This window comes from Antedon bifida, chromosome 7, assembly GCF_963402885.1.
Source record: "Antedon bifida chromosome 7, ecAntBifi1.1, whole genome shotgun sequence".
In the NCBI taxonomy this organism is placed as follows: Eukaryota; Metazoa; Echinodermata; class Crinoidea; order Comatulida; family Antedonidae; genus Antedon; species Antedon bifida.
Genome location: NC_136232.1, coordinates 8,228,857 through 8,254,379, shown reverse-complemented (window position 1 = coordinate 8,254,379; position 25,523 = coordinate 8,228,857). Strand labels below are relative to the sequence as shown.

Genomic DNA, 25,523 nt, shown 5'->3' with positions numbered 1-25,523 from the left:
CCAGTTTACTGATCATGTGGTAGTGTTCTGCCAATGAAATCCCAGAAACTAACAATAACATTGCAACCACACCCGGAAGTTGGAACCTTTTTGGTTGAACGAAATGCTTAATCGTGTGAACACATACCGCACCATAACTGCTCTCCGTTCGTTCAGTAGAGAAGTAGAAGAGTAAAAGAAGAGCAACAAGGCCCAAGGGTTAATAAGTCGAAACGGGCGCTATACTATGGGCTAGGCTAGTTAGCATTCGTATAGTATCATGATACTCTATCTGCATGTGGCTCATAAATAAGGTAATGAATAAATAAATGTTTTTTTCCTAGTATAAAAATAAGCCTACTAAATTATTAGACATCGTCAAACAAAAAGCTAGACCTAGGCCTGCTGCTACTATTATAGAGGGCCTTTTAGATACTAAACACTAGGTCATGTAGGCTATTCATTTTATTTAAGTTAAACACAAAAGTTGCATCACTATTTGATTGCGCAAAGAGATTCAGGTACAAAATCATAATAGATAGTGAGTTTAGATCTATGAATAACAATTAGTTCTTTGGAAGAAAATGACATTTAACAAATATTCGCATTCGTAATCATATTATATATTCATAATGCTTCGATTTCGTAATGTGCATTTTTAGGGGACATAAAAAATGATTTGTCGTCACTATTGACCAATCAGAAGTCAGCACAGACTATTGTGTAATGGTTTGTTTGCCGTGCAGTGGATATACATGAAAGTTCTAAAACAAACCACTTATTGCGTTATACGTCATATCAAATTAGCATATTGTTGGAAATATGATTTCAGTAAATGCCAAATTAGTTTTGTACATTCTTTTTATATAGTCTATTTTGTGCCTAGCTTACCTGGATAAACTGATAGAAAATTCATTGAACACCAGGGAACATAAATGGTACAGTTCATACATGCCCTCAAGTGGGAGCATCCTCACAAACCACCATCATCTAGGGAAACTTCAAGTGGGCTTTAAATGCGCCGATGTAACAACATTGAGTCTGTTCATTATTTAACCGAGTAAAAGTTGTTTTCATGCCCAATTATAGTTAATATTGCTGGGTAGGTCACCAACTTACTTCAAAGCCTGAATAATGCATAGTGATTCACTAAACCCAGAGAGTCTCATAATAAATTCTATTGTTATTTTCAGATTTTTGAACAGACATGGATGATATAGAGATAAAAAAACTCTCGCCACAGGCTGTTATCAAAATTGGTTCAAAGTTAGAGACCACCGGAGACTGGACAGTTCTGGCATACCACTGCAATGGAACAAGTCATTTTGATTCACAGGTATATTATTAAAGGTGTATTGTCCCCCTGAAAAAATATAAAAAAATTCTTTTTTTTGAATATGCCATTTTAATGTTGCATAATTTTTATTCACTTTGGCCATAAATTGGACCGGTAAATTGGACCGGGAAAAAAAATTATTTACCTGAAAAAACTGTATTTTAAAGCAAAAAATAGTCAAATTGGCTGCCAGCCAATGGGTTTTTGGTTGATTTAAAAAATTTATTTTGTCATTTTATAACTGAAAACATTTTTTTCTTCGTTTTTTTTTCTACGGAAGTGATTAACTTTCTTAAAACTACAAAATGGCCTATTTAAAGCCTGATTTTATTAATCTTCATTTTTCATGTTTTCGGGGGACAATACATCTTTAATGCTTTCTTATTTGAAGCAATGTCAAATTATTTCTGCAATAACTACATTTACTAAACCTGTTTATCTTTTGCCACAGGCTATTAAATTTATCATTTCATTTATTTCGTCTCACATATAACAAAAAATAACAAACAATAGAGAGAGACAGGATTCCCAAAAGCGAACTATCGAGTGGGTCTCCAAGTCTCCATTTACTAAACCTGTTTATCTTTTGCCACAGGCTATTAAGTATAAGGCTGAAAGAGAGAATGTATCGCCGACGAGTATTGTACTGAGTGAGTGGATGCAAAATCGTGGCTCTGTTACCGTCAGGGATCTGATTGTTCATCTAAAATCGATGAACAGATATGATATTATTCAAGAAATTCAAGAATTGTGGGATGGTAAGCTTATTTTATACAGAGACTATTTTGTGAATCAGTTCACCGGGGTAGTAACCCCCTACTCCGCTCAAATGATGAACTGGGTGCACATGGGTTGTAACCTACGATTTATAGTCCTTATCCAAGAAGACTTGTTCCACCACCAGAAGTAGGAGCGAGTAGGCCATCTAACCTATGCCGATATTGTTGGCTCTTTAGGTACGGAAAACGAAGCATTCGCTTTTACCACTCGGGCTAGACTCACTTATGAATTACTGTTGATTAAAAATCAAATTATGCTGTTCTGGTACTGTGTGTAGGATAGCAGGGACTGATCCAGTCGGTTTGCTGCAAAGCGAGCCCATTGATGACTGGAGACCAGGGGGGCCCCTGCTGGATCCGTCACTGGATAGAGGTATAATAGTAGGCCATAGTATCGTATATATTAGTTATGCCTCTCTTTCTGTGCAATAAAAACTAATGAATGCGATTCTTTTTAGGCGGTTTACTCGGTCGTGCTTCTAAGCAGAGTCCTAGACCAAGTTTGGAACCCCCTGCACAGCCCATGGATTGGAAAGATTGCCAACAAGCATTGACTGGTCCAAGTTCTAGTTCTTGGCCAAGTGTACAACCTATACATTTCAACAGGTCTCCAATTACACTAGATGCCTCCACAGATCGAATGAGTGAAAGCAGCTATATGAACACGCCTCAGTATAGGCCTAACTTGTACACAGACAGCAGTTCAAGTTTTACCAGTAATGTCTGCTCCGTAGACTTAACAAAAAACGCACAGCAGGTGTCTTCTCTAACTGGTGGCGAGTCTGCCAATCCATGTGCTGCGCCCTCATGGGATCGGACAAGTTCTCAAGACGCTTCCATACTTACCAACCCACATTCAGAGTTTTCTCAAAGACGAAAACACCCGCAGACACAGTCAGCGTTTTTGAACGATGTAACAGATAACAGTTGTGGTTCAAACCAGTTCTTGACTTGGCCTAAAAGGAATGATAGGTTGAGCTCTAATACAATTAGGACTTGGCCATCTTCAAACCAAAAAGCAAAGTCCCCATTAACCCATGAAGTACCAGCACAACCAAACTCAATCGAACCCTATCAATACATGGGAGAAGGCCTTCGTTCAGTTGAACCAGGTAAATTGATTGTTATATAATGTGGTAGCTTGGTGATTAACATGCCTTCCAAGCCCAAGGTCTAGGGTTCAATCCTGACCTGTATAATAAGACTTTATTTATAACAGTTTATTTATCATTTAATTAGCGTGTATGTGTATGAATTGCAGTTTATTTATCTTGTAATGGACATGTATGTCATATCACAGTCTTAATTAAATTATTTCAGTATACCAAGGTAGTGTGTTTATTACATATTCGGCTGACTGCAGCAAGTATATCCAACGGATCCATAATGCTTTAAGAAAGGAAGGATACTACGTGTTAACGGACGTCAAAAGCTCAGTGGTACAGGAAGATAAAGAACATACCACAAAAGCAGATTTTCATAACATGCTGAAAAAGGGCATTGAAAACGTATGTTGTGCACACCATTTGAAGTCTAGCTTACTCGGATAAACTAACATTGCCCTGTTTCTATCAGAGAAGAGTGCTACAATTAGGATACATATTGATGTTGGGTTCATGGAATGTGCCATTTTCTGATAGGGGTGTTTAATTATTTTATATGTATTTGAGTTGTGGTGCTCTACTCTGTGAGAATAGGTCATTTATGTAATTCATGTCGCATGTTACCATTTTAAATAACTAAGGACAAACATTAAAGATGTATTGTCCCCCTAAAAAATAATTTTGTTTGTTGAATATGCCATTTTGATCTCACATAATAGTTATCCACTTTGACCAAAAATGGGATCTAAACAAAATTTATCTGCCTAAAAAAACTGTAATTTAAAGCAAAAAAGGGTCAAATTGGCTGCCAGCCAATGGATTTTTTGGTTGAATTTAACCATTTATTATGTTTTATAAGAGAAAACATTTTTTTTTTGCTTTTTTTTTGTACGGAAGTGATTATTAACTTGATTGAAACTACAAAATAACCTATTCAAAGTCTGATTAATCTTCATTTTTCATGTTTTATTTTATCTTTAAGATAGAAGGTACATAATTATGGGTTAATTTAATAATTATATTTAATTGCTTTGTGTACCTTGTCATTTTTTTATAGTGTGATTACATTTTGTGTTTGCTGTGTGAAGATTACATGCGTGAATTAAAAGGACACGATCAGTCTAAGGCTCTCATGAATATTCAGTAAGATACTTAATTCACTTTTTATCAAAACTTGCCGACTATAATATTTACACCATATTTTAAGTAAATGTTCAATAATTATTAATTGTGTTTTTTAGATTTATCAATTGCTTGCTGGATAGTGAGTTCAAGGAAAAGGGCAAGCAAAACAAACGTTTCATTCCGATATGCTTGAGCGAGTCCATGTCTGTCTCGTCACTGCCGCCGTACCTTGTAAATTTTCCATCGGAGGTACAGGACAAGTTTGTTACTGTCATTAATAAGGCACTTGGCCGGGAAAAATCGGACCTTGTTATATACAAGGTTGAACATAAAAAAAGGTTTAAAATACGTCGTTTCTTCAAAAAGCCTTAAGAAGGATTTGTGAGTATTTAGAACTTTTTTTCTGAAATTTACGTTTTTTAGGCTGAGTATTTACCTCGAAAAAAGTGTTTTTGTTGCTACTTTGAGATTATAACTCCCTTTGTGGCAAATAAAATGATAGCATGTGTTATTGTTACTAATACCTACCGGAAATGCTATTTATTTAAATTTTGAGTTGTAAATTATGTTTGTTTTTTTTGTGTTGTCTGTTGGCAACAAATGGTCCTGTGATGTCATTGCTTTGATCCACTACAGTACAATCACTCTATTTTTAGATTGGGAAATTTTTTATTCCTAAAATTAGGAGTTCTTGGCTAGAGTTGTAAGATCTTTCAAACCAGTAAAATTCCTTGTAATAGAGTGGACATTAATTTGCAACAATGGGGCCCGAATAGGGTCAGATATTAATAAATTGGGGAGAGGTGACACATTCAGTATACTTGTGTTTTTTATTGCAAGTCTAAATAATTATTAATATTTTGTTAAATTCATAATAATGAATTTATTTTCTGCAAAACATAAATTGATTTTGTGATTAATATACTGTACTCAAATAATGATTATAAGATCGAATGTTGAATCATGCTGTCCTTGTCATTATTTGAAGTTTTTTCTAAATTATATATATACTGTATATAAAATATTCTTTTTTTATAATAAAAATAATTGAGTTCATAATATTAATAATCAGTGCATTTATTGGTAATTTCCGTTCATAAAAAAGAAATATTTTTACGGTATCTAAAAAGGTTGTTTCTATTATAAATAATATATACAGTAGATGATAAAAATATATAATGTAGTTTTGTTTTGCTGTTGTGACACAGTTTCAGTCATGTGCCTGGTAAACATCCAGGGTATCGCATACTCAGAGATTTTCTGTTTTGTGTGTAAGCGTTGATTGTAAATAATACGTTAACAATATCATTTTTATCCTACAATTTTATATATTTCGCAATCGATCATTTCAAATTTGTATACAATTGTTTATAATGAATGAATGGTAACAATTTGAGTTGTTTTGTATGGTCATGTTGCCATATGCCATGTCTTGTATAGACATTGTGTCATATGCCATGTCTTGTATAGACATTGTGCCATATGCCATGTCTTGTATGGACTTCTTGCCATATGCCATGCCATTTTAAAAAAAAACTTTTACAAGTGATTTGCAAAAGTGGAGGATTGATTAAAAATTCCATGTTTCAAAATATATCAAAATTGTCAAATTTTCAAGATTTTAAAGCAAGAAGAAAATAATTGTTAGACGTGGATACTCAAATGAGAAGTACACTGTATTATTGTATTCAGTATTCCAATATGTAGTTTCCAGATTTCTTCACAGGAAAGTTTTGCACTATAAATTTGAAATTGAAGAAAATTAAATTTTTATAGATAATTATTCTTTGTGTAAAAATCCCCATTTTTAAAATGTACCAGCATAATTGTGATTAAGGACATGAAATATGTAAATATGTAAATGAATAATTGTATATATTTAATATTAAGAATCAATTTACTGGTTTTAGAATATAATAATTACTAATTACTATCCTGGCCTTACGATGTAAAAATAAAGGTTCACGAAACATAATTATACAATTTTTATATATTTCTTTAATTTGTTCCTTTGTCTAATCTGTAGCATTAGTAAGTTTTTTCGTTCCACGCAGCAATCTGAACTGAATAGGTAATCCTAGAAAGCTTTCGATTTGCGGAGACCGAGAACAAATCTAGGGCAGGTCAATTGATATGTCGTCAGTCGTTGCCTGGTCCTGGAAACCATCAAACCTGTGTCGAGGTGAGGAGCAGGGACACGCGTCCTAATATTCCACATGCGCACAATGTACTAACGTGGCATAGTTTGTTTGTCGGTTGTTGAAAATTGATTAATCCCTAACAGTAAATTTTATTATCTTTATAAAATTATTTGATTTATTACAAACTCTCTGTGTAAATCAAAGGGTAGAAATTACTCTGGGAAGGGAGATATCTAAGAACTTAATTCAGAATTGTTAATGATTTTGCTTTATTCTGAGCCAGCCTTTGATAAATGTTTAAATTGGCACGCTATATGTATATGTGTTGTTATTAATCATCATTGGGAATTTCCATTTAGACGACGAAATGTTCCGTCATTTACAGTGTAATAAAAGTCAGATTATTTTCCAAATAATCTTACAACTTTTACAAGGTTGATACGAATATGTATTGAAAATGTTGATAAGATAAATTATCTTTGTCAAGTAGGTTGATTTTTCCTTTACTGTAAAGTGTGAGATAAAAAAATGTGTTTGTTTTCATTCTGACTCGAAATGTGTTATCCTATCCTAGCGAATAACGTACACACATAGAGGTCAACGAACGAATTGTGTAACTCCCATTGTGAATGCTAGACTCATAAATAATGTAGGTAATGTACAGAAGAATGATTTCATGGCAATCAGTGAATAGCGTGCATTTTGTTTATACAAATTATCAGTGCATTTCCCAAAAGGATATCGGGAGATGCACAGAGGAAATCAATATAACTGAACATTGTCAGAACTGGGCACATTTTAACCCATGGCTGAAATTTCAAAATGCATCCAAGAATTTGTTGATGTTTTTAAAATTTAGATAGGTTAATATTAATAATTTAATATTAAATTTGCTACATACAATGTACACGAAGTGTCAGTGAGAGGAAATTTGTTATATATATATTTTTTTTAACATAGTTCATCCGGTTTTTTTTTCATTTTATTTTTTTTATATGTTTATATGAGGACCCCTTGATTGTCAGCATATGCTGTTTAGGGTTACCCTCATTAAGTAAGGTTTAATAAAAAAAAAAACAGGCATATAGTTTTCAAATTTGGCAAGAACAGTACTACCACCCTACTTGGGTATCCAGTAACAAGGTAGTATAAAGATACATTATAGTATTTCTCAACCCTGCACAGGATACCCACTTCAAATGAATTTCCTAGTTGGCAATCATTTCAAGTTGTATAAGATGGGAAATGCTTATCTTCCTAATATGGGTATCTAATGTTAATAAGGGACAGTCCAACACTTCAGGTTCTTACGATCAGTAGTATAGGGGACGGTCCTCCACTTAAGGTTCTTGCGATCAGTAGTATAGGAGACGGTCCTCCACTTAAGGTTCTTGCGATCAGTGTAATAAGGGACAGTCCTCCACTCAAGGTTCTTGCGATCAGCGGTATAAGGGACGGTCCTCCACTTAAGGTTCTTGCGATAAGTGGTATAAGGGACGGTCCTCAACTTAAGGTTCTTGCGATCAGTGTTATAAAGGACGGTCCTCCACTTAAGGTTCTTGTGATCAGTAAGATAAGGGACGGTCCTCCATTTAAGGTTCTTTCGATCAATGTGATAAGAAATGGTCCTCCATTTAAGGTTCTTGTGATCAGTAGTATAGGGGACGGTCCTCCACTTAAGGTTCTTGCGATCAGTGGTATAATGGACGGTCCTCCACTGAAGGTTCTTGCGATCAGTGGTATAAGGGACGGTCCTCCACTCAAGTTTCTTGCGATCGGTGGTATAAGGGACGGTCCTCCATTTAAGGTTCTTGCGATCAGTGTGATAAAGGACAGTCCTCCACTTAAGGTTCTTGCGGTCAGTAAGATAAGGGATGGTCCTCCACTCAAGGTTCTTGCGATCAGTGGTATAAGGGACGGTCCTCCACTTAAAGTTCCAAACTTTTTTTTAAAACTTCAACCGAGTGAATTCTGCTTTGAAAAACTTAACTCGTGTTCAGTTGGAGAGTCCAGTTGGATAAAAATTAATATATTAATTTTTTCTACATTTTTTACTGAAGATAACTATAAACAAACATTTCAAAACATTTTCATCAAAATTGTGTAGATTGTATAACTTATACACTGAATTGGCCATTCCATCTCGAATTAAATAGTGTATTTTTATATATTATTCAAATATAGCTCCTTTAATATAATAAATATAGGTCTACAGTAGTGTTTCAATTAACTATTTACTATATAGCATGTATCAATTCTCAATTCTTTATTTTTATTGACAGTGTAACAGCTCATTGCTACTTCATTGTAGGTTTTCATTAGGCTTTAAGCAGGCAAATGTATTATAGTGCTAATAACAGCCAACTCAAGTAGGGAAATTCCCTTTCATTTCCCCTGACCAATCTACTTTCTTGCACCTGACCTTTCACCCTCCATTATACAAAGTAGCTGAACTCTGACATTGGAATTCCTAAGTAGAAATAATCTCTTTATCTGATATTTGTTTTATCATCATCATATTTATCATTTTGTTCAATGGCTTAATACAATGTTTACAGTTTTGACACGAATGATTTATGCTGATTTAAAAATAAATCTGTGTGGTTTATCAAGTTTTGAAAAAAATCAGACATTTACTTTCAAGATATGATGAACGTTAAATATATATATTTTATAAGACCAGTTAAGATCGGATAAATTATGGTTTAAATAGAAATCGGACCCATACTCTGTAAAGAGATACCAGGGGCGAATCTAGGGGTATAGTCCTCGAGTCATCCTTTCCCTTTTGACAGTTAAAATGACACTTTTTTTAATATTTATTTTTGACAGACTAATATTAATATGTTAGCTGTTCAAATCCGGAGTGCAGTTTGGTTAACCTGCCTTCCAATCCCAAGGTCCAGGGTTCAATCATGACCTAGTGCCAGAGTTGTAACTCACTAACTCCACTCCCAAAGACTCAAACGAGACTTAGTTTATAAGCACGATAAATTATAATAATTTATCCATCCTGTAATTGGTGGGTTTCTCGCTGTACGAATACATATGAAATATAAAAAAATTAATTTTAAATTCCTAATAAAAAATCCATGCTTTTGTTTTGTCATTCCTGCCGCACTCATGGGGTGTGTCAATTAAGTATAATAGGCTATAGGCCTACTGTAAGCATTACCAAGAAATCAGGAATTTCCAACATGAGTCAGATATTTATAGACAGCAACAACAGGTTATTTTTCACAATTCATTATTATTTAAAAAGACAGTTTAATGTATAGCAATACAAATGCTTTTAGGCTATTGTAGAAATCAACCAGATGTAAAGGAATTTCACCCTGACTTGAGTAGAGATCAATAAAAGAAGTATATATAATGAATGTCAACAATAACATGTCAACAGTTTTTCATGTTATTTACAACGCCAGATCAACTTTAAAGATGTATTGTCCCCCCAAAACATGAAAAATGAAGATTAATTAAATCAGACTTTTAATATGTTTTTTGTAGTTTTAATAAAGTTAATCACTTCAGTAAAAAAAAAAATGAAAACAAATAATGTTTTCACTTATAAAAGGACAAAGTAAATGGTTAAATTCAACCTGGCAGCCAATTTGACCATTTTTTGCTATAAATGACAGTTTTTTTCAGGTAAATACATTTTTTTTCGATCCATTTTTTGGTCAAACTGGATAACTATTATGTTGCATTAAAATGGCAAATTCAACAAAAATGTTGTTAAGAATTATTTTTTCAGGAGGACAATACATCTTTAAGTCCTGTAAAATTATATTTTGTTGAGATACATGGTTTTGAAAAAAAATAGCTACGATATGTCAATTCTGGAAGTAGTTGAGAGAATTATTCCACCAATATTACACCCACATCATTCCAGAAACTCATACTGTACCATCGTGAGACCTTACATTTTGAGGTTAGCATCTAATTATTTATTCCAAAATTCAGGATTTCCCTGGAATCTCCAGGATTTCCCTGGCATGGAATCTCCAGGATTTACAGGTAATATCTCCTGGAAGCAAAATAATAATATTCGTACAGTATTTATAATTCCAGTTAAAAGTTTTAAAATGTTAGAATTATTAGCATACAGTATAATTATGTAAGATTTATAGCAACTCGGGTTGAAACTAAATCTTGAGTGGGATGAAGGGCTAGTGTTGCCCGAAAGCTCGGCTAACTTTTCTGGCTGTTTTACTTTATCGTTTTGATTTAGCTTTTCACTTTTTATATTTTGTATCTCCATTGAGATCCAGCCACTGATACCCACAGCATTGTCATTTTTTCAGTGCTTATTTTATTCTGTATCTCCATTGAGATTCAGCCACTGATACCCACAGCATTGTCATTTTTTCAGTGCTTATTTTATTCTGTATCTCCATTGAGATCCAGCCACTGATACCCACAGCATTGTCATTTTTTCAGTGCTTATTTTAGTTTGTATCTCCATTGAGATCCAGCCACTGATACCCACAGCATTGTCATTTTTTTCAGTGCTTAATTTATTCTGTATCTCCATTGAGATCCAGCCACTGATACCCACAGCATTGTCATTTTTTCAGCAATTTGCCTTTGGATTTATATATATATATATATATCCTCATCTTTATCGTTTCAAATTAATTAATTAAATTTCAGTATATCACCGGGCGGTTTAGAATTAATGTTCTTTGCCTACTGTGTTTATATATATATATATAGTTATAATGTATTTATTTGCAGTTGATTAGAGAAATCTATTTTTTAACCTCCTATTGCCATGCTGTAATTGGTTTTAAAATATATATTTTTTATTTGTGGCAATAAAAGTTGAATATAGTATGACCGAAAATAATCCGATGTTCAAGTATTGTCCCATTCCCTAAATTTGGCCTCAAGACTGGATTGCAATCCGAGTGTAATCCCAGCCCATATCTTTTTGCCAATTCATACCCCTGCGACTATAATAAGTTGTGTATATGGAGAATATTTAGTTTTGTGGAGTTTCTGTTTAAAATCGTATTACAGTTGGAGATACTGGCATATTAACATACCAAATCTGATCGTGAAACAGACAAGGTCACATCAACAAACATTGTGGTTTTAAAGCAATTATTTGTGGACATGTGATTGGGGGAAAAGTACAATGCGTTACAGAAGGTTAAGTAAGGTAAACCTAGTCATTCAACTTTGTTAAAAGAATATTACGAAAATACAGTATATCTATTTCTATAAGGATCCTAAGGCTCTGTCTACACTATGAAACTTTGTGTCAAAAAAATGTGATGTACCCATATATGGACACAATAATGTCATATAACTACCATGTTTGTGCAATCACTACCATATTTGTGCACATCACATTTTTTTGTCACATAAAGTTTGATAGTGTAGACAGAGCCTTAGGAATGAAAGGGTCAAGGAAAAGGTACTTAAAATCTTTGATATATTTTTTAATCCTTAAAGTGAAAGATATATTTGAATAAGTTTATCTGTACACCAAAATTCACAAATGTACACACAAAAATATGAAACCACTTTCGATTTTAGTACAAATTTTGTTTAATAATAATTAACAACTTTATATATAGAATATCTATTTAGTATTTACAGTACAATACAGTAGCAAGATTAAAGTAACTGGGTGCAATTAAATTAACTTGTTTTATTTCCGCTATAAACTGAAAATAAAATAGTTATAGTGAAATATAAGTTGCGTTCCATTGATGTCAATTGCGTTCACTTACTTCAAGAGCTCATGTCAACCAGTTATTTTCAGTTCTTTTCAGTTTTGTGTTCAGTAATTCAACTATATTTTAGCAAAACACATTTTCGTCATCACTTCCATGTCGTTGACCTTGATTTGAACTTTTGACCTCCGATTCCAGTCATTCCCAGACGACTCCTTGCTTCTCTATCCAATACATCCGACTGAGCTAACTCTTCATCATACCTATGTCAAGCAATAAAATCATTGAGAAACTTCTTTAACTTCTTTTTTTTCCTCAAGGCATACAGCCAATGATTGTCTTTTTTTAGGTAACAATCTGTTCAGAATCAGCACAAGACAAACAAAATAGTCTTTGACTTGAACCCAGTATCCTGGATCCAAGGATTAGCAATAGTAAATTAATCACTGTCCAGATAGGTGGTAATCCCCCTGAACAGGGGCTATTGAGAACAAATTCAGCGGGGTAACCTCCTACTCGTCTCGAATAATGAACTGGGTTCTTTAAAGTGCACACGGACAAACTGTGTACACTGGATCTACGGTTTATAGTCCTTATTTGAGAAGTCTTGTTCCACCACCAGTTCTAGGAGCGAGTCAGCTTCGAACCCATGCCGATATTGTTGGCTCTTTAGGTATGATAAATGGCACCCCTGCCTTACCCGCTCGAACATTTGACTCTACGAATCTCGACTGATAAATGCAAATACTTACAAGAGTTCGTAGTTACCATATACGTCCCTTGGTGGTACCTTATTCCATCGCATGCTGAAAAATAATGGCAACAAAATTATTTAAAAAAAAACTTTTGTTAACCCAAAAGAGGTAAGACCAATAAAGAAAGTTTTTTTAGTTTTAAATTTAAAAGGGAAGGTGGAAAAAAGTTGTTATTGTGTCATGAACACAAATTTTTAATGAGATGGAATTATAACATTTCAAAGATATTAGCTACAGTATATGAAAAAAACAATACACTTACTCTGGGACATCTCCGTTGGGCATTACAATATCAATTGTGTCACTTATCAAGTTATACTTCATAATTCGATCATTTTGGGTCGTAGAGGTCAAAGATGGAGATGCATTAACCTGAAAAATGAAATGAACAAAATATTATTATAGTGTTATTATAGTGTGAGCCAATGAAATGGAACCTGTAATATACACTTCATAAATATTTACTAAATAAATATATATTATGGTTATTGTTCTTTTCTTGGATGTCTGTCTTCCTATGGAATTGTTTACCTATCTACTAGACAACTGCTTAGGCAGCTTTAAAAAGTAGTGGAGCTGTAGCTTGGTGGTTAATGTGCTTGCCTTCCAATCCAAAGGTCCATAGTTCAATCCTGACCTAGTGCCAGAATTGGAACTCACAACTTTTTCAACTCCACTCCCTAAGCCTCAAATGAGATTTAGTTTATAAGCACGATAAATTATAAAATAGTTTATCCATCCTGTAATTGGCGAGTTTGTGCTCGATGTTGGATGCATATGAAATAATAAAAAAATATTTTTCTTATTTCTATGGTATGTTGTACCGTATATATTAATCAAAAATATAAATATAGTTAGATTTTAGGATAAATTTACCTCCACCAGCCAGGCTTTCAAGTTGTCATCTACTAAGTAATCATATCCATAACATTCAAAGCAATGTCGATCATTCGCCATAACGCCCTTAAAGTAAGTGAATAGACTTCTCAATTTTTCATAACAAATTCATAGCATGATAATAAATTTCATTTATTGAAATGTATTTGGTAAAAATAATGTAGATTCATGAATGATTTTATTAAATGTATACAATTACAGAATGTTCATGTTGAATGTATTGAACATTAATGTTTTAAATAGTCATTGAATGTATTGAACATAATGTTTTAAATAATCAATGAATGTATTGAACATAATGTTTTAAATAATCATTGAATGTATTGAACATAATGTTTTAAATAATCATTGAATGTATTGAACATTAATATTTTACTTACAGCAACAGCTTTCAATGAATGTACTGTGCACCAATTGATTTCATCAAAAAGTTTATCTGTAACCTAGGCAACACATAAAACAATTACAGCAATATTAAAACAAAATACTATTCATACAGTCGACTTTCCCAATACCGTACTCTCTAAAAACCAGAAAGTCAAACTTTTCTTAATGTTGAAAAGGTCCCAAATTAATTTTTACCATTAAAAACACATTCTGAATACCAGACTTTCTGGAAAACCAGACATACTAGGCCAGCCCAATGGTGTCCGGTATTGGGAGAGTTAATTGTGAACGAACTGCTAAATAAATATGACCTTGAATTGAATAATATAATTTATGAATTTTACCTCTTTACCCCTCGTTCCTTCCAGAAAGAGTCGCAGGTTTTCAACTGTCCATTTACCTCCGTGTTGGGAATTATATTCCTCCTTTAAATAAAGTAGACAATTAATTTATTTATTTCAAAATATCTTATGTAAAGTAGCAAATTAAATTAAAAATATAATGGTTTAAGACAGTGGAACCGTAATTACGTAGCCATATAGCATCGGCAAGGGTTCGAGGCTTACTCGCTCCATGGTTCTGGTGGTAGAACGAGTCTTAAGGACTATAAACCGTAGGTCCAGTGTACACATCTAGCTCATGTACCTAGTACATCTTTCAAGACGAGTAGGGTATTAGTACATCACAGCCACTGATCATAACTGGGCCCTCTGGGAGACCAGTCTTTGACTGAAGAGGTTGCCCAGTATAAATAAATAAAAAATAAATAAATAAACTTATACTATAATGCATGCTACATACACTCAAACACACAAACTACAGATCCAAAGTCATTTTCTTACCCCAAATTTCTGAATTGAGACGTTGGTTAAATGTACAAACATGTTGTCTAGCTCATTGACGTTGGCACTGTATTTAACGGTACAGAACCGACAAAACCCTAGCTTGTATCTGAAACCAAAAATATAAGAAAAGTATCAATGCTGTTGTGAGGAGAACTGTATCACAATATTACAAATCCTAGAAGGCAGAATAGAAAGAAATATTTAGGCAAAATTACCAAGGATAACCATCATAATATGATGGTACAGCCAATTCACACCTATGATATATATTATATGTATGCCTTGTAAATATTATTTACTACAAGGCTCACATATAAGATGCTCTATATAAACAAAGTCTTAACCAAGTCTTTGGCAGTAGAGTTTTTTTGTTGTCATTGTCATATGATTGGACCCAGGACCCTTGGATTGGTAGCAGTAAGCTACAACTTTACTCCAAACTAAGAATGATAGAAAGATAAACATACACATAGCATTTAAGAGGCCTATATGAGGTCACCAAGATATAAATCCTCAGGTCAAATTTCTTTCCACCAATCAGAAGAGGGTTGTCAATGTATCGTCCAATCACATAATTGTCTTTAGCAGCTGGGGCCTGGAACCTGAATAAAATAAAAGGCAAAACTCTTTATTTTTTCTTTTATAAATTCTGGATCTGCGTTATACAGCTATCTCTTGGTCACCTGGTGTTCATCAAATATTGGAGTTGGTCTGTCAAGGAAGCTATCAGGTTGCATATTGATTCGCAAGCAAGAGCAGATATTTATTACTCAATTACTATATGTGTACTGTAAACATCTAGCTTTGTCTACGCTATAAAACTTTATGTGACAACAAAATGTGATGTGCCCATATATGGATATAAAGGTGTCATATATCACTACCATATTTGGGCACATCACTACCCTATTTAGGCACTGATATATAATAACAAGTTGACCTACGAAGATGTTTTGCTGTCTCTTGACCATTTCTTAAGTTGTGAAAGTCGGTTGATTAAGAAAATTCCAATCCCTCTTGCTGCAACAAATAAAACATACCAACATTATGTACCATAACGTATTAGGCCTACTGTAGTAACAGTACTAATATATTTGTATCTTTTAAAATGTGTTTAAATTATCAATTGATATTGTACCCTATATTACAGAAATATTTCTTAGTGACCTTTTCCTGTAGGCTTCATTATCCAGGTACTAGATGGGTTTTTTCTAAACTCCTCAACAAAGAGGTTATAGTCTGCTGGCAGTAGGAATGTCACTGGGATAAAATCTGTGAAAAGATAATATAAAGATTTTTTTAAATTTTGCAATACAGTGTTTCATATTTTCCACTCTGGGTTTAACTTAATGTACTTCAGGATAGACGATGTAATACAAGTTATAAATAAAGTAAGGCATAGCTAAATTCTTGAGCCAGAGGTATAGTACTGTACCTAAGTGTATATATTTTCCAGTTTCATCCTTTTCAGCCAATGGGCTGCCTTCTTTCTCCAAGTCCTTACGATAGCGTTTGATGTTCTTTACCATTAAGTCCTTGCGAGTCAACTCATAATGATTTGGAAAATGACAAATTAATCTATAAAAATAAATATAACATTAATTGATAAGCATATTTGATTACGACACAATGCACTCATGATTATTTGTTCGGCTGTCAACCATCCCGATAGCGCATACTAAAATTAGATGACAACAAGCTGATTGTTCTAAAAGGCTTATCAATAATCAATCTTACTGATCGTCTTGTAGTCTGTATCCACTTTCAACATTAAAGATGTTTCTTGTCGCCTGTACACCTGCCCTAAATATGAAAAAAAAAATTATTGCTAGTGTTTTTTTTCCATTTTATTGATCAATTAAAAATAATACTACCGTAGTTGTAGGCCTAAGCTAAATGGATCTAATAAGAATTTAAAAAATACAAATTAGCTAGGCCTAGCTTTAGCTAGTTTGTCCTATATGCTAGCAGGGCCCAGCAGCCACAGCATAAAAGGCAGGGTCGGGCCCCGACCGGCGGAGAACGGGCCTTCCCAACTTACCAATAAAAATTCCAGTCCTCATCTGGCGAAACTTGAATCCATTTGCGTTTCTCAAAATTATTCATAAGAACAGACTTTTCCATATCTGTGGCGAACTTCATGGTTTTTGACATTTTGAGTTTTGGGAATTGGTCAGAAAGAGTTCAATTTCAATGTTATTATTTACAAATTGTAATTTTCTTGACAACGGTTTTCTTGTGGAAACCTTTATATCTGCGTTATTTTACACTTGTTGACGCGTTGGTAATGATTATTGATCTATTGCATTTTGTATGTGAACGTACGTGTTAGCTATTAAACGCGTTTGACCCGCGGAAAACATTGAACATTGAGCCTATTATAGCCCCCTCTATTTTTTATTGTAAAAATGTCTTCATTTCGTTCCGGTCGATTGCTTTCTGCTGGTGGTGGTCTTTAAAAAAGTGAAGGTTTTGTGTTTTGTTAAACAAAAAAGTGTAGTGTTATTTTATTAATATTGAAAATGAGTACTCCGGATGTTGTACAGAGACCACAAGCAAGAGAAAGTATACGAAATATAAACGAAAATGGTAACTATAACATGTTTATTTTGAGGACAAAATGACCAGGTCTAATAAAGTACTAGGCTAGGCCTATATATAAATAAGACTAGTAATTATATTATAGAGGCCGCCTTACTCAGGCTTTGTTGTGTGGTTTTTGTAGTCTAGTAAGTAGAAGATGATGTAATAGGCCCTGGCCTAGACATTTTTTTAACGGGTTGTTTAAAAATATATTATTATAGCTAGGTTTGTTTTTTTTTTAAGAGAAAAAATTCATGGCAAGCGTCGTGTTTCAATTTACTTTTATTATTAATCGTAGTTGATTTCCGAGTAACTTACTTATTATTATGTAATGAATAATATTTTATTAATTTACCCTACTTTTTTACATATTGCAGGAGATAAACATATATTAATTTTGCATAAAATGTATTCATAATCATAAAATAAATTGTATCCATGTACACTATATATGTATTTTTAAATTTTAAACTTTTTTTTTGTAAAATAGTAGACGACAAAAAAGAAATGCGCTCAACAAGAAAATCTTTTATTCTTCTTGCACTAATATTTGCTTCTTCTACAATAATTATGGCGTTAGTTTATTACAATTTTCCAGAAATAGAACCGTAAGTCTACTTTGTCCTGTTTTGTTTATATGTGATATAAATAATGACATACTGTATGTTAATTGTATATGATAAGTTATTTATAGATATCAATAAAAAGTTGTAATACTGTGTTTAAACTAACAAGACTATCAATTGAACAGTTTTGTATTTTGATGATGTTTTTTCATTTCAGAGATGAGTATCAATATATTAAATTACCCAAGAGTCTTGATGATGCGAAGGATTTGGGTCGTGTTTTATCGCGTTACAGAGAGAACAATCTATTTGCGGTCACTGCTGGCTTCTTTACGACTTACGTATTGTATCCTTTTTGTTTCAGTTTCTGAATATCCTTTATTGTTATAAAGGCAGTGTTATTATAAACAGTGCTTAGCATGTGCACCCTTCAGACAAAGTTACCCATTTTTAAATACCTGATTTTACACTCAGTCAAAATTTAACCAACTTTCACATTATTATACACTTTTATTTAAAAATAATATAGTAACGTTGGCCAGATTGCGTGTAACCTTTTAATACAGGTTCTTAAAAATATTTTTAAAAACACCAGTATATAAAATACATTAAAATATGAAAAATTAAAAAAATACATAGGGATCCACCATTATTAAGTAGGCGGATGAAGTAGGCGATTGGGCTGTTGCAAAACGGGCAGTTCTAGATGGTAATTGTGATATTTGGTTCCTATTACGGAGCAATCTCCTGTGACTCTCAAACCTCGTTAAAGGTAACATATCAGCAGAATGGACAGTTCAATGTACAATCAATGTACAATTTGTTTTTCCGTGTTTTTGACTTTTTGAGATGTGAGGCTAGGAAAGATATAAGTATAAAGAGCTTTTGTAGATGTTGCAAGGGTTACATCCTCTACTATCGCAATGGATTTTCCAATTTCTTTTTCTACTACCGCAACGGATTTCTTTTTCTTAACTTTTTTCTAGCCTTCAAACATTCGCAATTCCTGGATCTATATTTTTAAGTATTTTGTCAGGATTTCTTTTCTACTTTCCAGTTGCATTATTCCTTGTCTGTTTGGTAAGTTAATAAGAAACATTATCATTAATCTTTTAATTATTTGTGTTACTTTACCAAGAGAAAAATTGGTTAGTACAATATTGCATATATTTTTTTAATCATTTGTTTGATTTACAGTGTTCTGCATTAGGTGCGTCTTTTTGTTATTTGTTATCGGATCTTGTTGGGGTTCGACTGGTCAGAAAATACATTCCCGATAGAGTGGATAAATGGGCAAGTACTGTAAGTATTACAAATTAAAATTTGCTATATGTTTAAATTTAAAAATTATATTTTAATCAGCTGAGTGAACTACACAAATGGGATTTCTTATATGAATGATATGTCTACAGTATCAAACATTATGTGAGGTACCCATATATGGACATGATGATGTCATATCACTACCATATTTTGGCATATCACTACCATATTTGGGCACATAACACTTTTATAATCAGCAAGAATCAAATTCACTTTATTTTCAAAGAATTATTGTTTGCAGGTTGAGAAACATAAAGATGATATACTGAACTACATCATCTTTTTGAGGATAACACCATTCCTACCAAATTGGTTCATCAATATCACCTCACCAGTTCTTAAGGTGTCTCTTACACCATTCTTCATAGGAACTTTTTTAGGTATGTGTTTGTTTGTGGTATAAGTTTATCAAATTGGTTAATTAATATCACCTCACCAGTCAGTTATAGATTTATATTTTAAACAATTTTTCTTTTACTTTTTATTATCAATTATTTGACCATGTCTTGTTTTTTTAGGAGTTGCACCGCCCTCGTTTGTTGCAATTCAAGCTGGAACAACCCTCTACCAATTGACATATTACGGCGAAGCAGTTTCATGGACATCAATACTTGTACTAGCATTCTTTGCAATATTATCTATTTTACCAGTTTTATTGAAAAACAAGTTGAGAGAAAAATATGAATAGACATATGAAACAAAATACATAAAACAATATTAAAGGACCAAACTTTAATATGTGATTAAAAATAGATGATTGGGTGGTGTATTGTGAATGTGTCTAACGAGGCAAACTACACTATCAAACTAGTTTGACAAAACAAGTGTGATGTGCCTAAATACTGTAGTGATATGCCAAAATATGATAGTGATATGACATCATCATGTCCATATATGGGCACATCACATTTTGTTGTCACATAAAGTTTGATAGTGTAGACAGAGCTTTATGGTGAAATCACACCCTGCCCATGATGGTTTGTTCTAAAAGTGTACATTTTAAACATTCAGAACATCTGGAAATGGCATGATAAATGTGTCTACATCATGTTTCAAAAATGCTTTGTAAAAATAATGTGCATTTCACACACTTTTTTTTTCAATCTGCACTATAGTAACAGGTAATACCATGGAGTTATACATTTTGTATACCTCCATGGGTAATACATTAACAATTGTATTAATATAGGAATAAATAATAATAAATAATTCAGTAATATAATATAAATACTTAATTATTTATATTTAAGTGTAAGGATATTTGGATTAACTAATATAAACAGATTTGTTCAGGGATTTTTGTGTTATTTATAAAAAGGTCTGTGGTCATTTATAATGAACAATATACAGTATAATAACAAAAAAATTGATAATATGCTGGTATCTTCAAATTAAGTGACCGTTAGTTGCCGGGTGGCCAATAATGTATTCCAAATAGTAATGAATAATTTCATTTAGACAGAGAGATATCTAAAATTCTAATTTAGCATTAAATGTTTTTTTATCATCTAATAAAATGTGCTTTATTTTATTTCTGTTTACGATAAGTTTATAAAGTTATTATTTTGTAAAATCATAAACATTTACACAAATTCTGAATTTTTAAATATAATTTAGTAAAATAATCACCGGTATAATAGCGATTACGTAATACTAATAAACATTGTAACATGATCACAGAGTATCTTATTAAATATGAACACACGATACAATATGCTGCCCTCTATATGAAAAATTAGACCAATCTAAGTTTTTATCCAAGTCGCGCGAACGTTCAATATCTCTCCCCGAAGTTGTGTTGTGTTAAAATAAAGTATAAAATATCATGGCTCGTGATAGAAAAACAGGTTAGTACTCTAGTATTAGGGAGTATTAAATATGACTGTTCTGAACTAAATGCGGTCTTTTGTATGGACTATGTTACGTAGGCTTAGGCCTAGAGGCTAGGCTCACCCATGACATAATTATGATGATGGATGGAGCAAGAAGCAAGTCTTTCCTCCCTGTCGTACACGTGGGCTTTGTTTGTTTGACCTAGGCCTACACCATCCTCATCACCTATTTTTTATAAAACCACACTCACATATAGGCCTAGTATTAATTGCATGAGATATTTAATAGCCTTGAGGTAATGTCAATTTATAATTACTAATTAAATTAATATAAAATCATTTTTTCCTTGTAATTCGCAGCCAGGAAATCAAAAGCCAAAAAAGATGGTTCTCAAGAAGCAGGAGAAAGTGCTGCAAAGAAATCAAAGGTCGCAGAAAAGAAAGAAGAAAAGTCAGCCTACACAAGATGGCTGATGAAGTCTGAACCAGACTCTAGGATAGAGAAAGGAATTGATGTTAAGGTTCGACAATCCTTGTTTAAAGGTTCATCGATTTTTCATTGATTTTTCTTTACCGCTGTTTTCTAATTTATGTTTTTCTGTTATTGTAGTTTGGTATTGAAGACCTTAAGAAAGAAACAAATCAGACTGCATGCTGGGATGGTGTAAGAAACTATCAGGCACGCAATTTCATGAGAGATAAAATGAAGAAAGGGCACAAAGCGTTCTTCTATCACAGCAACTGTAAGGTGCCTGGAATTGCAGGAATTATTGAGGTAAATGATGGTTGTAGGCTACCATGGAGGAATTATTCTAAATAATTCCTACATGGTTTAAAAGTATTCTATTTTATATTCATAGAGCGCTACGTGTCCTTTTCAATTTAGAAGTGTACTCTTTATAATACAGTATGTCTCCGTTTATCTGACCTATCAATGACCGGACCTACAATTTTTCCCCATGACAGATTGTCAAAGAGGGCTATGCTGACCACACCCAGTTTGATAAGAAAGAACTTCATTTTGATAGGTAATTATTTTATCGTATTTCTTTTAGTACACTTCGAAGTAACATATAACATATAGTATATAAATCACAATATTAAGCAATCAACAAGCTACAGTGTCATTTAAATTTAGAGAAAAATTGTGAACCTTATCCCACTTTTCTAAGCTGATTTTATGTTATTTTCTGATTAAGTTCTTCGAAGGTCGATAAGCCTAAATGGTTCATGGTAGATGTGAAGTTTGTTCGCATGACGAAGCGTTTCATATCTCTACCAGAACTGAAAACAATACATTTGAAACACAAAACTGAAGGAGGCCCTCTTGCTAACGTATCATTATTCACAAAAGCTAGGCTCTCAGTAATGCCACTAACAGAAGGTACTGTAGGTTTTTATTAAAAATTTGTTTATTTTAAATTGTTAATGCAATACCACTTAATACTCTATAAATCTAAGAATATTTTGCCAAGTTAAATTATTTTTATGACTTTTGAACCCTGACCCATAATATTTTGAAGACAAAGTGACTGATTTATTTTTATTTCTTTTCATCCCTAGCTGAGTATGATTTTATTCTCGAACTTGAAAATACTGACCCAGTGGACAAAAGCTCAACCCCAGAGACTACACCTAGTGACACTAAATGACTACTGTACCTAGCGACACCTGTTCCTAAGAAGTTTGTGATATAGTAAAGATGCCAATGCCATTGTCAGCAAAAAAATTATAATCAAACTTATGTATGGTAAATAACTATGACCTTTATTTATATATTTCACATTTTTGGTGTGTATCACCATCCCTGCAACTGTACATAAAATATTATTTAGAAAATTAAATAATAATTTATGTATTTTTGACATCTGTATTGATTTATGAGTTCTTAATCCAAGGTGAATCATAGCATTTAGCATTTTACAGCTCACAGACACATAAACATACATTATGAGAGATTTGTGAATTGGCTAGGTCACTACTTGACCTGTGTGAATTGGCTAGGTCACTATTTGACCTGTGTGAATTGGCTAGGTCACTTTAATAGTGATCTGGTTAGATAACTATTTGTAAGATACAAGATTGATCTACAGTATGTATTTTTAAAGTTGTCAAGGAAGCAAACATTTCAAAAGAACACTATTGTACTTGATCGCAGAGACATGATCGCAGAGACATGATCGTCGTATTATTAGGTTTTCGGAGAAGCAGTTCATTTTCTTTGGATGCAGAAGCAATTGTGACCATGTTTTTAGCATCACTTTCCACACAGCACACTGTTACATAATACATGACTGATATTTATTACATAACACACTTCTTGTTACGAGTTATGAATACAAGAGCCAGGTATATAAATAACTTGTTATGATGAGTGCTAGTTTTTTCTAGGCTGTTACAGCAATAACAAGGATATGAGCACGGATTCTAATTGGTGTCTAACGATGTTGTAAATTTCTTCTTAAACATTTTGTTTATCTTGAAAACCTTCTTTCCACCATGAACAATAACATTACTAGAATAACATTTAAACCATTAAAGTTATATTTGGATACTGCTATACTTGGCAGATGATTTCGTTGCAAGTATAGCTACATTAGTTGAAGCCAGATATGCACATTAACCTACATGAATCCCTATTAAGAGGACACCTTCGGGACCCAACAACTCCTTAATAGGAGTGTCCCCTGAATAGAGATTATCCTTAGTGTTAAAACATGTATTTCCCCTCATTTTCTTTACGGAAATACTACGGTGTCCCAACGGAGGGGTTCCACTGTATCACATGTACGTATAGTGCACAAATCGTGACTCGAATGTTTGTACAGTATGTTGTTATGACCACTATCGTGTTTTTGTAATTGCATATAATTAATTTCTTTGAAAACCTTGTATTGTAAGGCATTGATGTAACATACATTTAAATCAAATCAATTACAGGGCCTTGAATGTCGTTGATAGATACATTCATTTCATACGAAATCTTTACATTTGATAGATAAGAATTTATTCATCATGTACAAACCAGTAATACAATACACCAGAACGTGAATAGCAACATACTACTATTATAATGCACAGTCCTTATAAAACTTAGTGGCCAAAAGACTTCCACACAATGAATTAGCGTGAAGGTAACCTGTATTTTTAGTAGTTGGTTGACACCATTCGCTGCGTCGCATCTAGTGTGAACAAGCATTTAGAGAGCCGGGGGTAAAGCGTGGTTCCCACTAGAACGCAACGCAGCGACGTATTGACGCAAAGTGCTGTATTTTTTAAATTTTTATTTATAAACATATTTCTACTGGATGACAAAATCAACGCTGTCCCACAAAGGGGACATTGTTGTTTTTCAAAAGGTCCAGCATAGAACATAACAACATACATAATTATATAATACATAGTTTCTTAAAAAATGCTAAAATTAAACAGTCTAAAATAATACTAAAATGTGAGAACCATACATTAAAAATACAAAATTATGATTAAAAATCCAAGTTAAAAAGATGTTCATAAAATTATATAATACATAGTTTCTTAAAAATAGTAAAAAATGTTAAAATTAAACAGTCTAAAATAATACTAAACTTTGAGAACCATACATTAAAAATACAAAAAAATGATTAAAAATCCAAGTTAACAAAGATGTTCATAAAAAAGAATTGCGTAATCACAAGTGGGAACCGACGACGCAATAGTGCTGCAAACATCGCAGGTTTGATTTCACGCAGGCGGGGGCAAACACAATTATTGGAAGGGAATTTCCTTACGTTGCGTAGATTGCGTTACGTTGCCAGTGGGAACCAAGCTTACGGTCGTGATTCCGCAGCCAAAACAAATTTTTTTTTTTTTAAAGTGCGCATGATCATTCATTACCAAACAACCAGGTCCCAATCACAAGGCAACAATTTGTTCTCAAAAGTCAAAGGTTAAAAATTATCTCATTTTTATCTGATAATTTATCCGATTTGAATAAGATCGGTTAAACCCCGTTTCCACAGGCAGTTTATCGGTTAATTATTGGTTAATTTTTGGCTGCGGAAACACGCGTAAAGCTCTGTCTACACTATCAAACTAGTTTGACCAAAAAAGTTTGATGTGCCCAAATATTTTAGTGATGTGCCCAAATATGATAGTGATATGACATCCTCGTATCCATATATGGGCACATGACATTTTTTTTGTCAC

At 33.1% G+C, this 25,523-nt stretch overlaps 4 protein-coding genes across 6 annotated transcripts; 3 read left to right on the top strand and 1 right to left on the bottom strand.

Annotated features, from left to right (window-relative positions):
• The first annotated feature begins 5 nt into the window (after positions 1-5).
• On the top strand, positions 6-6,287 carry LOC144849046 (uncharacterized). Its single transcript, XM_078706007.1, has 7 exons — positions 6-293; positions 1,173-1,315; positions 1,911-2,073; positions 2,553-3,206; positions 3,415-3,602; positions 4,255-4,340; positions 4,439-6,287. Exons 2-7 carry the CDS (start codon positions 1,187-1,189, stop codon positions 4,692-4,694), a joined length of 1,476 nt encoding a protein of 491 aa, XP_078562133.1. The 5' UTR covers positions 6-293; positions 1,173-1,186; the 3' UTR covers positions 4,695-6,287.
• A 5,720-nt stretch (positions 6,288-12,007) lies between these two features.
• LOC144847599 (polyglutamylase complex subunit TTLL1-like) lies at positions 12,008-17,267 on the bottom strand. Its single transcript, XM_078704042.1, has 13 exons — positions 17,073-17,267; positions 16,769-16,834; positions 16,467-16,609; positions 16,199-16,303; positions 15,976-16,051; positions 15,499-15,633; positions 15,029-15,137; positions 14,531-14,611; positions 14,180-14,242; positions 13,779-13,865; positions 13,165-13,274; positions 12,900-12,953; positions 12,008-12,410 (listed from the first exon to the last, which is right to left on the bottom strand). Exons 1-13 carry the CDS (start codon positions 17,183-17,185, stop codon positions 12,296-12,298), a joined length of 1,257 nt encoding a protein of 418 aa, XP_078560168.1. The 5' UTR covers positions 17,186-17,267; the 3' UTR covers positions 12,008-12,295.
• A 197-nt stretch (positions 17,268-17,464) lies between these two features.
• On the top strand, positions 17,465-21,123 carry LOC144849053 (transmembrane protein 41B-like). 3 transcript variants are annotated; one of them, XM_078706019.1, is made up of 7 exons: positions 17,465-17,620; positions 18,105-18,222; positions 18,398-18,526; positions 19,167-19,260; positions 19,378-19,482; positions 19,745-19,887; positions 20,025-21,123. In XM_078706019.1, exons 1-7 carry the CDS (start codon positions 17,554-17,556, stop codon positions 20,185-20,187), a joined length of 819 nt encoding a protein of 272 aa, XP_078562145.1. In that variant the 5' UTR covers positions 17,465-17,553; the 3' UTR covers positions 20,188-21,123. The 3 variants fall into 3 exon arrangements, with proteins under 3 accessions (XP_078562145.1, XP_078562144.1, XP_078562143.1); XM_078706018.1 differs by having other exon boundaries at positions 18,108-18,222; positions 19,745-19,883; positions 20,022-21,119; XM_078706017.1 differs by having other exon boundaries at positions 19,745-19,883; positions 20,022-21,118.
• A 102-nt stretch (positions 21,124-21,225) lies between these two features.
• LOC144847883 (thymocyte nuclear protein 1-like) lies at positions 21,226-23,200 on the top strand. The gene is made up of 6 exons (XM_078704445.1): positions 21,226-21,350; positions 21,696-21,856; positions 21,946-22,110; positions 22,302-22,363; positions 22,535-22,719; positions 22,899-23,200. The coding sequence occupies exons 1-6, from the start codon at positions 21,329-21,331 to the stop codon at positions 22,985-22,987; spliced, it is 684 nt and encodes a 227-aa protein (XP_078560571.1). The 5' UTR covers positions 21,226-21,328; the 3' UTR covers positions 22,988-23,200.
• The last annotated feature ends 2,323 nt before the right edge of the window (positions 23,201-25,523 follow it).